Source organism: Carya illinoinensis, chromosome 11 (assembly GCF_018687715.1).
Source record: "Carya illinoinensis cultivar Pawnee chromosome 11, C.illinoinensisPawnee_v1, whole genome shotgun sequence".
Classification (NCBI taxonomy): Eukaryota; Viridiplantae; Streptophyta; class Magnoliopsida; order Fagales; family Juglandaceae; genus Carya; species Carya illinoinensis.
Window position 1 is genome coordinate 31282049 of NC_056762.1, and position 13417 is coordinate 31295465.

The 13417-nt window shown below is 36.7% G+C and overlaps 1 protein-coding gene across 4 annotated transcripts; it reads right to left on the bottom strand.

Annotated features, from left to right (window-relative positions):
* Positions 1-435: 435 nt before the first annotated feature.
* Positions 436-13186, bottom strand: LOC122281233 (bZIP transcription factor 16-like). 4 transcript variants are annotated; one of them, XR_006230185.1, is made up of 13 exons: positions 12806-13185; positions 12365-12539; positions 12204-12260; positions 12041-12115; positions 9215-9304; positions 9078-9137; positions 8810-8979; positions 7636-7690; positions 5197-5239; positions 4783-5084; positions 1480-1557; positions 1251-1372; positions 436-888 (listed from the first exon to the last, which is right to left on the bottom strand). XR_006230185.1 is itself a non-coding variant. In XM_043092588.1 (13 exons), the coding sequence occupies exons 2-13, from the start codon at positions 12443-12445 to the stop codon at positions 772-774; spliced, it is 1254 nt and encodes a 417-aa protein (XP_042948522.1). In that variant the 5' UTR covers positions 12446-12539; positions 12806-13183; the 3' UTR covers positions 436-771. The 4 variants fall into 4 exon arrangements, 3 of the variants coding, with proteins under 3 accessions (XP_042948522.1, XP_042948523.1, XP_042948524.1); XM_043092588.1 differs by having other exon boundaries at positions 1251-1376; positions 12806-13183; XM_043092589.1 differs by lacking the exons at positions 436-888; positions 1251-1372; positions 1480-1557 and adding an exon at positions 3429-4050 and having other exon boundaries at positions 12806-13186.
* Positions 13187-13417: the final 231 nt, after the last annotated feature.

Consider the following 13417-nt stretch of genomic DNA (forward strand, 5'->3'; position numbering starts at 1 on the left):
TGAGCAAAAGGGATTTTTACAACAGATTCTGCTGACTCTCTCTCTGTCAGTGACATGATGTAAGCAGTCCCCTCCTGTTCAAGAAAAAATATTTGGTACAATGGTAAATTTCTTTCTAGCATACAAGAATCAATAGGAACCAAACACAGGAAGAGTCTAGTCTGACCCCAACCCAACAAATCGTTTGCCACGGACATTAAGCTGTCTGAACAAAAGTATATAAATCCATTGCAGATTAGCTGTAACCATGTCCTGGGATAAAAAATGCCTATTAACTTTTCCTTAAGCTTCTCTCATTTTACACAATTGAAGCTCTTGCACGCAACAAGATGGTGTGCTTTACTTTTAGAAAGTCTGAAAGAAAGTGATAGAACCGGGGTTCTGCCCATGGAATCAGGGAAGAAAAAAAAGGAGAAAATACCTCATTAATTCAGCTTTTAGTAGTTAACCATAAAGAGTTCATTAATTCCATCCATCCAAGTTACACTAGCATTAACATTCTATTACCGAGATTAAGTGTGAAAACTACCCTTTTGAAAACAGTTATGGGTAGTGACACAAGTCTCACACTGGACACACCATCCGGGTCTTGTAATGTTACAGATGGGTTAAATTACAAATGAGGAATGATATGAAACAAACAGAGATCCTAACGCTATAAAGGTCAGATATAGTAGTTTAAGCTAACATTCTATGCAAAATATGAACTTCCTGTTACTAAATTTTGTTAGGTTACTCCCGGAAAGCTTCATAAGGCAAGGTAGCTTCATCCTAGTGGCTACCCTGCACAACTTCTGTTTGCCTAGTCTGTTGAGTGTCACTACTCAAGTGTTGGTCCTTCCTGCCAGACCTTGGATCTTCATGCCCAGGAACCTTCCCAAGTCTCTCCTGCCAAAACAAAGTTTTGAAAAATGAGCAAGTGAGCAAATTTAAGCAAGCAGAAGCTTATTTACAACTTTTTGGGGATGAGAAGAAAGGAGAGGGAGAGGGTGGGCCGGGTGGGTGGGTGGGCGTTTGATGTTAATGGTTAGGACTCCATCAGCTTTGGTCACTTGTGTTCTAAATAACGCTCTGGTGATATATGGCATCCAACCGTCCAAACAGTTCTGAACTTCTGCCATAATACTTACAAACCAAACCTAGAGGCAATTCATTCCTTGTGGCATGGACAGGGACTAGGTCTCAAGTCTTGTAAGGACACAAGAGTCAAATTAGAAACCCATCATATTAAACCAAGACCCAACCATCACCTTAAGCAAGGCATTCTCTGTAAGAAGCTGCTCGTAATCACTCCTGATCCGGCTCACTTCTGATCTGAGATTGGCATTTTCTTCTGTCAACAATTCAGCACGCTGGGCCAGCTCATCGCATTCTGCCTGACTCAAAATCATGCACATATAATAATCATTGAACTCATTAGCCAATAACTGATCCAGGGTAGCCAGATGGGAAAAACAAATATAAGGACAGCTTCCTTACCTGCTTACGCAATCTGGATCGACGAGCAGATTCCCTGTTTGATTGCTTCCTTCTTTGTCTCTTAAGCTCTCTTTCATCCTGAATCCACAAAATGGATAAGATGCGCAGCATAACATACATACAACAGCAAGGCTTTAGAAAAAGAAAATGCTGCAATTTGGAAGAAAAATAGTCACCGTTCCATTTAGGTCCAATTAATGACCAAGGATTAAGCAATGAAGAGGAGAAACAAAGCCCTCACACACACACACACACAGAGACTATCCAACCTGCCCAGCCCTAAGCATGAAAATCATCACAACATTTGAATTCCAGTTAGCAACTAACTTTTTATTCTGCCCACTAAAAGAAAAAAGCTTTGCATTATGCAAAACAAACCATTTAGAACATCAAATTCGCATTATATTCAACAAACTTTCAAAATCAAAGTGGTAACCTAATATTATAACTTCACTAGAAGTTATGAACTTGTAACAATACCGAGATAATTTTTTCAAAACTTAGCTTGCAACGAACCAATGAAAAGCATGAACAAGAACAAGAGAGGAAGAAAAGGGATAAAAACTAATGGTTGTTTGCCATAACAACTTGCTGATCACAGGGTGAAAAAGCTAAAGAGCTTCAGTGTTTACTTAACTGAAACATGGTATCCTTCAATATTATCAACACAGAAACTAGATACACACTTTTTTATATAAGAATAAAAGAAACTAGATACATAATGAATGATTATAATACAATTTGTAACATATAAAGCAGACATCCCATTAAGTTAACATTTTCCTCTCTAGAAGTCTTATTTAGATTTTCTTCTCCAACATTTTCCTCCCATTGTTCCCCTCTACAATAAGATAAGAGGGGAAAATGACTTGTGGGATCAATAGCTTAGGAAATCGGAATGGTCAACATGTGGGAGTAACCAAAATTGCAGAGAGGACAAACTTAGTGAAACAGAAGGAGTATCAATATTAAGAAGTGATGAAAACGGTAAGGGACGGGACAACTTTGCTAAAAAAGCCTTAAATGACATATCTCACTGTGAAGATGATCAAAATGGAAAACTTCCCATGGTTATGTCCATAACATTCGCGATCCATCACAAGCATCAATAAAACATGAAATTTGAAAGACAGAATGAAACTGCTAACTCTTGACTTGTAGCTTGGTTAAAAATATGGATTATTTATTCCTTATTATTTATATTTTCTCTTATCCCTTTCTATACCAACTGAGGTTTTCTAGCTCATTTTTGTGTTAAACCCAACAAAAAGTTATGCAGATGATTGCACAAAAACATTGCTTTTTAAGAGTTTAAACAGGAGCTTAAGCACACATCTTGAAATTTCATAAATGAATCTCTTGCTGCAAAATACCTATTGGCCAGCCCTGAAAGCCCTTGCCAGGAAAAAAAATCTAAAGTTATATGCATATATATATAGACACACCTACATGCAGTATAAATATATATATATATATATATTGATAGGTAAACACAATATATATATATACATATGAATTATAAGCAAAAGAGCATAGCACCAAAAGTTCATTTAAAAAGTTAGAATCCAGATGCGACATCAATATTCTAGACTCAGTTTAGTGTGTGAGAGAGAATTAAATAAACCAAATTTACACATTACAAGAGTCAAAATTATTTCTTAAATCTTTAGAGTTCTGCTACCCAGCCTCCTACTATTCCCTAACCTCCGCACTCCATCCTACCTGTCATTTATTTTTTATTAAATGAAGTGTACGTTTGTATCTTCTGCCATAAACCCAAATTCAATCTCTCTCCTACCCCCCAGCGTTCGTCTCCCCTCCCCGTGTTCCCTCACATCCCCCCCTTCCCTCCTCCCACATTCTTGTTGCCGACACCATCATCCTCTGTCTTCTAGTTCCGCTGTGGTTTCGTTGCCTTTGCCGACAAGGTAAATCTAAGAACTAATAAATCACATGACATAGTTTCAGAGATAAATTGGTACTTCAATAATACACAGAGTCGGAAAAGTTTTCCGGTGAAACTTCACAGCAAGATAGATAAATTAAGGGGAAATGAAAATCAAACAGACCCATCAGACCAACCCAATCAATATTAGAGAAAACCCCTCATCACGACAAAGCTTAAATCACGAAACCACCCACAATTCCTCAAAGCCAAAACGGTAAACAGAAAAAAAAAAAAAAAGGAAAAAGAAAATCAGAAATCTGGGAATGCGTCTCAAGCTTTCAACTTTGTACAAATGTCTTATCAACGAATAGATCTGGGTCTCTCTGCAACGTCTGGAGTTTGGAGAACCTCAATCCACTTTATGGAGTTTGAGAGCGAGAGAGATGGCTGAGGTTAGCAATCCTTACAAGAGAGGGCTCGGTGAGAGAGGCAGAGAGAGAGGCCGCTGAAGGGAGGAATCCGTGAGAGAGATTGGGACTGAAGGGGGTTGAGAGACGTCAATCTGAGGGAGCTCGGGGGAGTGAGAGGCGTCAGTACGAGGGAAGCTCGGGGAGAGCGAGGGGAGAAGAACCGTGACGTAGCCAATAAACCGGGTTCCCTACGTGAGGAGTGTGGTGTGCGACCTGCAGACCGGAGGTTGAGTAGAATATTTCAAATCTTTCACCTGGTGCCAGTTCTGCCACCATTCAAATGAAAAGTTGATTTTTTTTTTTTTTTTGAAGAACTTGTTTGATTTATGGAGAAGAAAATTAAAACTAAAAAAAATCAATGCACCCTATTAGAATATAAGTCAAATAATTAAATTCACCTCTTTCCGTGAACCTAAGCTTTTGAAAGAATAAGTTATTTAATATGGTATTAGAACAAAAGTTTTGAGCCTGAACCTGGACTCCACATTTCACCTCACATTTCAATTAAATATTCTTTTTTTTTTTAAAAGTAAAAATGCATTAGGAAGACATTTCAATTAAATATTCCACATGTTGGGTTCACTTATTAAGGGATATATTGACCCACGCTTGAGAGAGTGATAGAATATAAATAAAATGATTAATTACATCCATTCTCATCAACTTAAGCTTTTGGAATAATTGATGATTTAACACACCTAAATAAGACAATCAAGCAACGTAAATATTTCAGCATGCACAGACTTTTTTCCTTTTAACGAGAAAGATAATATATTCCGTTATCACCATGTTTCAAAGCAAGCACTCCCACTTCTGGATAGGAAAATTCATATGGTTCTCTTACTATGTCCATAGAGAAGATTCATAACTTTTTTTTATTAATTGAAGATAGCCATGATTAAGCAAGCAAAGTAAAGTACAAAAAATTCATTGTTTCAGATTCACCTGTAGCCAAATCTGTGGCTGAACATTGTCCCGTGATCCAGTAACAATTCCTCCTGCAATAGGAGTAGAAGGAACCTTCCCCTGCATTGCAGGTATGGCTGATGAAGTTGGAGCACCCCAATAATCCATTCCGATATTTAGATTTGTCGTGGGACCAGCAACAGCTAAGGGAGCAGCACCAGCACCTGCACTTGCACCTGACATCGGCACCATAGGCATTGCTTGATTCATAATTGTATGAGGTGTATTTGGTCGTCCATTTTGAGGACCGTGCACGGAATTGCCATTCTGAGATGCTTCAGCTGTAAAAGGACACATGATTTCTTCATTAACACATATCATTGCAGCTATAGAACAGCAGAAGAAAAGATTATTATTGCATCTTTTTCTTTGAAAACTAGAAAATTATATAACCTTCAAAAGAATCTTGACCACCCCCTGACTTCAGTTGTGAGTCCTACAAAAACCAAAGAAATTAAGATGTACAACTTTTCCCATAACTAGAAAAAGAGAGAAGAGGAGCACAAAAGACAACCAACTACACGAGATTTCCCCATGTGATGATGACAGAAAAACATTAATCTGAACAAAAAAGAACATGCCAATTTAGGTGACCATCAGTAGAATGCATCTTAAGAAGATCTCTCTAGACTAACCTCAAAGCAAGGCAGTCAAAGAAGACTTGGCTAACTTAGCAACCTAAAAAATGCATGTTGGTATAAATAAAAAAGATCAAGAACTGAAATAATCTATTTGAAACTATAATTAATCATTATTGTTCTCATTTATGCTTTCAGTTGTGAAAAATAGTGATCAAACAGTATAAGGTACTTTTACATTTTCTAAGAAAGAATTATACTTAATCTCTCCACATAAACCTTCTATGTATTTATTTTCTGTGTGTTTTACCACTCCTTTTATCAATATTCACCATTCACAGTGTTTTTCAAAGTGTCTGCAGGCTCATACTTTGATGCTTAGCCTTACATAAGTGTAGCACAACACCTTAATTAATGCCTTGCCCACCTAAAACTAAGAAGACAAACTATAGATGATACATGAGTAGCAATATGACTCAAAAATGAAAGTAAAATTGGTATTCCAAAGAGCTAGTGAAAATTACTACTAACACAAAGCACCACAAAGCAGTTCATGCATAATACGTGTTACCACCACCAGGATGGATAATCCCGTCCCGAATTGGGCAGGGTGGTTATTTTTCCCCCAGCCCCGTCCATACCCACCATCTGGAATTTGAAAGTCCAAAAACAACCAACAATCCAACAAACCATCTAAATCGCACAGATATTTGGGTAGATCTATCAAATCTGATCAAGATCAGAATATATCTTATCTAAATACCAAATCTCAGACCCAAGGCAGCGCTGTGGGTGTAGAGACTAGACAACCCACAGCCGCGCCCATGGGTCACTTCATTAGAGGTGACAGGCCTTGCATTGGAGGTGACAATCGTTAAATCCAACTCAGTTAAAACTGTCATATCAACCAATTCCACATAGATCTTTTTACACAGCTGAAGCATCAACTCAACTAGAGCAATTTTTCATCAAGATCTAGTAGTAGTTATATGAGATTACCAAAATAAGGGTACTTACATGGTTAAATCAGAGACCCACCTAGATGTTTTGATTGTCAGAATACAAGTTTGTTTCTAAATGCCAAAGGATTTAACACAACATACACATAGCCACAGCAACTCCGGCTCACAAAACATGCCAAAAACATCTAAACCAAAAACATCTAGAACATTCGACATAATAAAGCCCAAGATGACTCAAATTCAAGTATTATAATCAAAATGGTCAATATCTCTAGCTCAAATAAAGAAAAAGAACAAAGTGAAAAACCAATTCTGCCAGGAAAAAAGATAGAAATCAACAATGTACCAACCACCATCAAGATCTCATACAGAAAGAAAAATTTTCAGCATATTAGTGGTAGCAATACAACACAATGAGCAATGTAACATCCAGGAGTGAGTATAGGAGGGTAGTGGTGAACGGAAATTGAGCATTACCTAGTAGGGAAAGGTTCTTACAGTTTATAATGATTCATAGGGGTTCCAAATGTAATACTAACTAGTCCTTTTTTTATATAAGCCTATATAGTTTTCATTTTATTTAGGTCGTTACAAATGGTATCGGAGTCCTAGCAATTAGAGATATGATACTTGAACCATGCCATGTAGAATGAATGACCTCATGAGGACTTCGAAGGTTTATGCGGAGGAAATTGTAATACTTGGATCAAGTATGCAAGCATGGTAAATAGGATCTCACATTGCTTGAAAGGGATAATTTCTTGCAGTTTATAATGCTTCCAAGGACCTCTAACTAAGACATCGATCAGTCTTTTTAGAATACAATCCCAAATATGGTTCCTTTGAGGTATTACATCTTGTATACTTGGGCTTTGCCTATTTTTATTAATATTACCGTTTACCTATCAAAAATAATAATAATGGTTCCTTTGAGCAACTTCGATGGAGTTTAGTGCTGAGTTTCATGATTTTCTCGTCTCTTTTTCTCTTGTATATTTCCTATGTACTTGGGATATGCCTCTCACATTAATAAAACAATATTCAACCACTTACAAGAAAATATAAGTTAAAATGTAGCTTGGGCTTCCCTTAAATTTACAAACAAAGTCCATGCCAGGTATTCCCTCCCATTGGGTCAATATTAAAAACCAAAACTTCACTGATGCACTAAGATAGGAGCAATATACTCGTGACACAGAAAGTTACATATCAGTATGGTCCATAGCCCACATAAATCAACAAAAAGTGTAGCAAGTATGCAAAATAAATGAACTAAGTGAAAAAGCACATACACTTTGAGAATTTGCATCACTTCCTTCACTCGAACCTTCACTTGCACTTTCAGCACTGCATGTCCCAAATTATTCCTCATAAGCTAAAGAACTTTGTTTTGTAACAATGTTAAATGCAGCAATGACAATTAGATGTTGTTAATATACTCAGCAATATGCACTATCAGAACAGGATCAATTTTTTCAGTAATGACAGGTCCATTTAGGCAATCTATAAATATATATATATATATATATTTTACAGGGAATCAAGAAATTATATTCATAGAAATAGGCAAAGCCCAGGTACACAGGAAGTATACATGAGGAACACCTAGCTAGAGGTTACAATAGAAAGTAGAAGGTCATGGACACTTAGAGCCTGTTTGGGATTGAGTTTGAAAGTTTAAAAAGTACTTTTAATTGTTCAAAAGCTCTTTTAAAGAAGAAATTATATGTTTGGTAAATTTATAAAAAGTGCTTTAATCACCTAAAAAAGCTGAAAATCTACTTTTTAAAAAAGCACCAAATTGAAGCTTTTATCGAAAAGCTCCTACAGATAACTGTATATTTTAAAAAAATTAATATAACTAACTTTAAAAGTACTTTAGAGACATGGTTACCAAACAGTAAATAACTTTTTAATAGAAGAGCTTGTTAATTAAGTTAAAAGTTATAAGCCCTAAAGTTATAAGCTATATTTCTCACCACAATCCCAAACATGCACTTAACCCATTAAAAACTATGGTCCCCGCCCATAAGAACAATGAGTTAAGAAAAAAAACTTTTAGCTCATCCATTGTTCTCTCTTGATCTTCGAAGCTTCTAGCATTTCTCTCCCTCCAAATACTACATATATATATGTGTAAAGGAACATGAATCATCACCGCAACTAAAGATTCTCAGGCCCTACAACAATGAAGACTATAACATATGATCACAGAAATATATGAGGTATATAAGTTAACAACAATCATGAATTTTCATGACCTGTATTGGGGATGGAAGTGAAGAGAGAACCCCCAAACCCCCTTCCCTCCTATCCAAAAGCCTCAAAGAGTAAGCATTCAATAATAATTAGCTTGGACCCTTAAACATTAGTCAATAGTCAAAATCATCCAACTAACACTAGGCATAATTTAATTGCTAAAAAAATTGTTCAGAACCATCCTACCAATACACATAGCTCATTTACCTTTTAGAATGAACCCCATTAGCAGATGCACCTGAGGGTTTAGCATGCTCATTATTCTTCCCTGTTATCATATTCAAACTGCCTAAACTTCCTTTTGATCTTTTGATGGGCAACTTTTCCTTCACCTCAGATGGTTTACCATCTGCTTCCATGTTGCCAGTTGTATTTCCCTAAGAGTAAATTCAAAGTTACTTATCATGTACTTACACAAACAAAGGAATGCCTTTCCAATACGACAACATAAAACATGGTACTGTAGGAAACTCACAGAAGCCTCAAGCATGCCGTTTGGAGGAGGCATAGCAAAAGGACTAAAAGGATAAGGTCCCTGTTATTCACACACAGAACATGAGACTATACTAAAAATTGGAGACTGCAACCAAACCATTTTGTACAAGAAAATACCGGAGGAATAGATGGGTGAGCATATATGCCACCATGGGGATACATTGCAACATATGGATGTGGAGGGGTACCATAGGGCGGCATTATATGCTGCAATAAAACATTATGTTAAACTTACTAATTCCAGCCAGAAGAACATGAACAGACTTTCTGCAATACTGCCAAGATCAAGAGAAAGTCATAGATGCAAATCATTAAAAGTGAACAAGGAATAACAATGGAGCATATTACTTATCCAAAAAAATAATAATAATAACGATGGAGCATATAAACTTTTGAAGTGAGTTAAGCTTAGAATATTGACTTGTCGAACACCAAATGAACATTGAACTAAATGATAATTACGCTCAATAGAGCTTGAGACCTAGAACTTCCACATAGTCTAACTGGTTCATGTTCACCTCTAGATTGAAACATTTTTAAATAATGAATTATATGGGGTTATTATGCAAACTTGACATGGAGAAAGCATATGATCGAGTTAACTGGAACTTTTTGTTACACATGCTTGAAAGGTGACTTGGAGCGAGATGGAGCTCTTGGATCAAATTTTGTATATCTAACGTACATTTCTCCATTTTGGTGAACAGTACTCCAATCGGCTTTTTCGGAAGTTCGAGGGGATTGAGGCAATCCTCTATCTCCATTACTGTTTGCTTTAATAATGGAAGCTTTTAGTAAAATGATCACAGGTCTTGTGGAAGGTGAATTTCTATCTGGCTTTGTAGACAGGGATGCAAGAATTGGCACAATTGAGATGACCAACCTCTTAGTTGCAGATGATACTCTTATATTCTGTGGTGCTGATCAGAATCACATTCAAGCTTTGCGGGCTCTTCTACTTTGCTTTGAAGTGGCATCTAGATTGAAAGGGAATCTTGCCGAGTCAGAATTAGTTCTAGTTGGAAATGTTCCAAGTGTTTTGAGCTTCGCCAACATTCAGAGGTGCAAAGTCTCTACCTTGCCAATAAAGTATCTTAGTCTTCCCTTGAGTGCTACCTTTAAGTCGCAGTCCATCTAGGACAGGGGAGTGTTGGAAAGAAAAAATTGAGCGAAAACTGGTGAGATGGAAAAGGATGTATTTATCCAAAGGTGGAAGAGTTACGTTGATAAAAAGTACTCTATCCGACCTAGCTACTTACATCTTATCTCTAGGAAGTTGCAATGAGATATGAGATTTCCTATTTGTGTGTTGTGTTTTTTTTTTTTGGGCCGCGGGGGAGAGGGGGGGGGTTGCTGGGCTTAAATGAAGAATTCAAGTTTCATTTGGCGAATTTGGGCTACGGTTTGTACCCCAATACATGAAGAGGATTGGGAATTCAGAACTTGTTGATTTTCAACAAGGCTTTATTGGGTAAGTGGTTGTGAAGATACTAGAAGAAAGGGGAGCATTTTAAAATATGGTGGAGTGTGGGGAGGATTGTGAGAGGACCACATGGGGTGGGGTTTTGGAAACAAATAAGAAGAGGTTGGACAAACTTCTATTGATACACACACTTTGCCGAGGATGGTTCCATAATTAAATTCTGGAATGATCTATGGTGTGGAGATCGAATCCTTTTTTTTTTTTTTTTGATAAGTTGGTGTGGAGATCGAATCCTTAAGGAAGCCTACCCAACAATATACAGCATTGCACAAAGACAGGAGGCTTTAGTAACATAGCTCATGGATCTATCTTGTGGCTCTCCTCAATGGACTATCATTTTCCTTGAGCTGCACAAAACTGGAAAATTGACACATTTACAGATTTCTCCAATCTTGTGTATAATTGTAGAGTGAATGGAGGAGCTTATACGATTTTTTGGTCACTCTCCAAGAAGGGAAAATTTACTATACATTTGTACTCTAAGTCCCTTATGAAACATTCTACAATAATGTTACCATGGAAGAACATATGGAAGACTAAAGCCTATCAAAATGCTTCGTTTTTTGTATGGACAGCTTCACTAGGGAAGTTTCTCGCCTTAGATAATCTAAGGAAACGTCAACTCATTGTGTTGGATTGGTGTCATATGTGCAAGACAAGTGGGGAGTCTGTGGATAACCTCTTATTGCATTGTGATGTAGCCATGAGTTTGCGGAATTATATCTTTGCTAGAGCGGGGCATCAGTGGGTGATGCCCCGAAGGATTGTTGATTTTTTGGCCAGCTAGCAAGGCATTGGGGGTAACTTTCAAATTACAGCTATGTGGAAGATGATACCGATCTGTCTATGGTGGTACATATGGACAGAGAGGAATGGTCGAAGTTCTAAGAATCATGAACAGACAATGGACAAGATTAGAACTTTTTTTTTTTTTTTTTGGATAAGTAAACATAGTGTATTAATTAAAAGAATAGGCAAAGCCATGTTTGGTACAAAAAGTGTCCTAACTACGTAGGAGCAAAAGATTAGAACTTTTTTCTTCATAATTTCTTCCATTGGTCAATTGTAATAGACTTTAATGCCATGAACATAATGATTTCCTTGTATCTTTAGACAATCATGCATAGGTGTTGCTCTTGTCTATGTCCCGTGTATTTGACTTCTCCTTTTTTAATAAAACTCTTATTTACTAATAAAAAGAGATAACTTAGATTGAAACAATGAAAAAATTATAAGTAATTTAGGTTGTTAACATACCCCCAAAACTTTTAATTCTTAGAAATCTTAATACCAGGCTCAAAGGTTAATGTACCACCCAAATTTAATCTATGTAAAAATTATAAAAACCAGTCTCAAAGGTAGTGATACCATTAAATTATCCCATTCCATATTATAAGCAAAAGGTTCAATACTCATAATCAATTCAAAAATCCCATATTATCGATGTAGAATGTATATACCTGGACGCCCCACATATAGGGAGGGGCTTGGGGACTTGAAGCCAAGAACCCATGTGGAGGTATAGGAGAATATGCCTGTTGAGGAAAAACATGACCACCTCATATAAAATACAAACATGATATAAAACATAACTACCCGAATAAAAGACTTTCACTATAGAACCTGAAATCCCGACCAGTCAGGATTAACCGCACCAGTGCCAGGAGCCGAAGACTGGTCCTGAAAAATAAAATAAAATTGATTGAAATCTGGCGATCATCTATATGAGAGTGAGACTACCCACAAACTTATCAATAAAAAAAAGTCAGGAATTACTCGAGTACCTGCGTAGTAGTAGAATTTGTAGCAGGAGGCGTCTTCGGCTCCTTCTCTTTTGCCTGTTTATCCGTGTCGCTACTACCCATGTTTTGGGATCACCACTTCTCCAAAATTCCTAGCACCATACTACAACTTAAGCACCACCCACATCATTAAGCACTATATTCCTCCAGAAGTTCCCTATGAAACAAAGAAAACCACTGTAAATAAAATAATTAAAATGTTGTGTTTCAACGCCGAGTAGCTCCCCAAGAAACTAAAAACAACAACTATGTCGTATAAATCTCCCTGACCACAATTGAACGTCAAAACAGAAAAAGAAAAAGAAAATCTAACATTCAAAATTACACGAATTCTATCTATTCCTACGTATTCTACATGCAAATAATTACCATAACAGAAATTTAGCAATATGAACCATGTAGTAAAAAGAAAATCCCAGTTACCGGATTCAAAACTCGGACCAGTTAAAACCAAATCTGATCCAAAACAATATTGCAACACTTTGGTAGCAAGAAATCAAGTGAACACGGAAGTCACTTAGTTAAAAGGTTAGGCCAAGATGGTAAATGGATGGCAAGGAATTCGAGAACAGGGAATTAGGGGAGGGATCAGAAATTTAGGGTTCAATGGTCTGGGTATTCGTTTCGATCGTTTTGTTGAAGGTGAGAGCGAGCGAGGATTCAAGGCATGTATCCTGTGTGTCGCCGTACTGTGTCGCGGTGTCCCACTGTTCGTGGGGGATTTTTTCTTTTTCTTTTCATTTCCATTTCTGTGCTTTCTAACTATACGAAATCTCTTTTCCGCCCCCGACTGCGGGTCCTCTTTCGGGATGTAACCGAACTGAAATTCGTTTCATTTATACAAATTTTATAACTGAATTGATATTCCTCGATTTTAAAATTTTAAAAATTAATAAAAACTAATTTATTATCCAAATCAGAATTTTTTATTTTTTCTATTTACCGTTTGGCACTACAAATGTTGAAACTTAATATATATATAAAGTAAATTAATAATATTAATGTTCATATTTAAGATTAAAATTTTATAAAATT